The sequence below is a fragment of the Lemur catta genome, chromosome 1 (assembly GCF_020740605.2).
Source record: "Lemur catta isolate mLemCat1 chromosome 1, mLemCat1.pri, whole genome shotgun sequence".
Taxonomy (NCBI): domain Eukaryota; kingdom Metazoa; phylum Chordata; class Mammalia; order Primates; family Lemuridae; genus Lemur; species Lemur catta.
This window is the reverse complement of record NC_059128.1, coordinates 248338626-248341881: the sequence shown is the minus strand read 5'-3', so window position 1 is coordinate 248341881 and position 3256 is coordinate 248338626. Positions and strand designations below refer to the sequence as shown.

General features: G+C 38.6%; 1 protein-coding gene across 1 annotated transcript; it reads left to right on the top strand.

Annotated features, from left to right (window-relative positions):
- The first annotated feature begins 785 nt into the window (after nucleotides 1-785).
- On the top strand, nucleotides 786-3005 carry LOC123649384 (casein kinase 2 subunit alpha' interacting protein). Its single transcript, XM_045567524.1, has one exon. It carries the CDS (start codon nucleotides 786-788, stop codon nucleotides 3003-3005), a length of 2220 nt encoding a protein of 739 aa, XP_045423480.1.
- Nucleotides 3006-3256: the final 251 nt, after the last annotated feature.

The following is a 3256-nucleotide window of genomic DNA, read 5'->3' as shown; positions in this document are numbered from 1 at the left end:
CATATACAATAGCTTTCAACTAGAATTATAGACTTTTGGAAGTAAGACAAAAGGTGATAATGGTAGGTAATTGAATATAAATTGAAAATCAACATTTTTGAATGTCCATTTCACCTTTCTGTAATATTTTTATTTTGTGCAACACATTTATCACAGACTTTTTAAAAAACAAATGCAATAATTAAAAGAGTACCAATGGTAGCTACTACCTTTTATTGAGCACCTATGATATCCTGCATGCTGTTAGATACTTTATATTATTATCTTATTTATTTTTAGCACAATAAATTAAATATTTATCTATTTTACATATGGTCAACCAAGGTTTAGAAAGTTTAATTCAAAGATATACATAGGATATGCTAAGTGGCTGGGTTATACATAGTATCTGGGATTTGACATAAAGCCTGTGCTCTAGTCATTGCAACAAATTATTTATGAAAATTAATAATCCATCAGGACCTCTTCTGAATTCTCTTTATTATTTTGTTGACAGGCTTTATTTCCTCCAGAGGAAAAATCTTTAGAAAACTAAAGAGCAGGCAGAAGATAATTTCAAATAGTGACAAGTTTTTTTTTTTCAATCTCATCTACACCTCAATTTTGAGACAGTCTATAAGATCTTAATGTCAACAGAAAAGTTACAAGATAGAAGTTAGAAACTACCAAAGAGTATCTATTTTAAAGTATCCATTGTCCCTGAACTCCAGCTAAAAGACCCTAGCAGTTACTAAAACATTGCCACAAGTCAACTGCTTTTAAAAAGACTTCTACCACAACACAAGATGGTGCCATTAGCGTATTATGGTCAACACTTCATGCCACTAGACCACTCTAACCAACTGGCCACAACCAATTCATTAACACATCAATATACTGGTGAAAAACTAAAGCAACTCAATAACCAACCTGCAGCCAAAGTGCAATCCTGTAACCATCATGATCTAGGATCTCCATTAAGTTCTAACAAAAAGGTCCAGAACTGCTCAACATTGCATTCTCCCAAGTCTCAGCACAAACTTTCACAGAAATTATATAACAGGGCTCCGAAATCATCATTATCCCACTCCAAACATCAGGTTACACCTTCACTAGACCTCCACTGCAGAAGTTCATTGCTGCCCAGTCAGAGAGCCATGAATTCACCTTTGTCTCACCCAAAAGCCCAAACAACATCTTCGCCCAACCTCAACAAGACATCATCAGCACCGAAACCAAATCAAACATCCTTGAGCTCACAATTACCCTTCCCTAAATCTCAGACTACATCTTCAAGGCTAGACCTCTGCTGGACATCACCTTCATTGAAGTCTAATCAAAGAACCCCAAGTTCATCATTAACCTCCCTCCAACATCAAGAAATGCCTTCCCTAAATATCATCTGGACAACCTCTTCTTTGGGAACTAACCAAAGAGCCCTTAGTTCAACATTACTTCAATCCAAACCTCAGAAAACATCTTCTTTGGACTGCCTTTGGACATTACTGGAGAACAATCAAAGGTCTTTGAGCTCACCATCACTCAATACCAAACTTCAGCCAAATGACTTCCTTCCGACATCACCTTCTTTGGAGCCCAATCAAATGGCTCTGATCTCAATGTTACCTGATTCCAGACCTCAGAAGTCATCTATATTAACCTCTAAATCTAGTGTTCTAAGCTTACCATTGTCTTACTCAAGAGTGAGGAAATCATCGTTACCACATTCTGTCCACCAATCTCAGAGTTTACCATTATTCCAGCTCAAATCTCAAAAAGTACTTAAGCTTGATCCTAACTTCCAGACCCCCAGCTCACCAATCTGTCACTCCAAGTTTCAGAATACCACTTTACCAAATGACAAAAACAGAACCACAGATTTACCATCACCCCATCCTAAACCAAATGTCTCAGGTCAACCATTATCAGGCTCCAAACACTTCATCAGTAACACAGCTGCTTCAACATTGAGGTCCAGACTCCAGAGTAAAAGCATCTTTGGTTTTTGTGCAAAGACAGAATCAAATAAAGAAATTCCATGGATTTTAGGTTATAATCAGCCGTGCATTGTTAAAGGTGGAACTGTCCCTGATAATGTTGTAAATAAAATTGTCAATTCTGTCTCCAAGACCAGAATCCAGAGGGATCTCTGTAGGCAGATTCTCTTTCGAAGGATGAGGGGACGGCCTAATCCTCATCCTGGTCCGCGCCTTTCATCAAATTATATGGTTTGTTTAGCTTGTGCTTCCTGCATAAAATCTCAGTGTAGCCATCTTACAGGAAAGAAAGATCCTCGTTGTGCAACACTATTTGTCATACCAACACCTCAGGCCAATTCTGAGGGGAAAATAGAGGTGAAATTAAATTTTATCCTTTCTCTACCAGAGACTTCTTTCTCATCTTGTCCCCCATTCCCTGTGAAAGAAAATCAGATTGCTGGAGCCCCTGAAGAAAACTTTGAAAGAGTGGAGAAATCACAGCTTCGCCCCACATCTGAATCTGATATCATCCAGGGGCTTGATATGAAGAAAGACTGGTTGACAATAGCCCCTGAAAACAAAGTTATAAGCCAACAGCCCCAAGCTATTAACTGGCTGCTTTATGTTAAAAAAAGTAGTAATTCTCAGCCACAATCCCTGCTCCTATGCTCTTCCTCCAAATCCTCCTCCTCTTCTTCCTCCTCCTCTGGTGCCTCTGCCTCATCTACCTCCTCTTCATCTTCTTCCTCTTCTTCCTCTTCCACTTCACCCTTCTCACCACCTCCTCCAGAAAATACTACCACATCCACCCTTTCGGATTGTGCACTCACTAAGGTATTTAATTCCCACCGCTTGCCTCCAGGGGTCTCTTGGCTTGAGTTTATATATAGTAAAGATCACCAGCCACTTCCTGAAAAAGCATATCAAAGTCGATCACCATCTCCCCAAATAAAACCTGTGAGGAGTATCAAAGCACTAAGAGGGACAAAGGGACCAAACATACCATTCAAACTTGTCCAGACAAAGTCTCAAAGTGAGAAATACTGATTAAATTAACTTTTTGTCTCTTTGAAAGCATTCACCTCTTAGTTCATTGAGGTCTGTATTTGATTTCCCATCATGCTTCTTAATATTCTTAGTAATAACTAAGTGCAACTCTATATTTTAGCAGACGAAGAAAGTATTTAAAGGGAACTATTATCCTGAAGTCTGTTTTTTAGTTAAATGACAGAGTCTTCTAGAAGCCAAAACTAAATCCCAGGTTTTTGACCAAATGCCTGGCTTATAGTAGCCACTAT

Bases quoted from the DNA above. Each gene is read 5' to 3' on its own strand.
- LOC123649384 (XM_045567524.1), top strand. From the start codon at position 786: ATGGTGCCATTAGCGTATTATGGTCAACACTTCATGCCACTAGACCAC.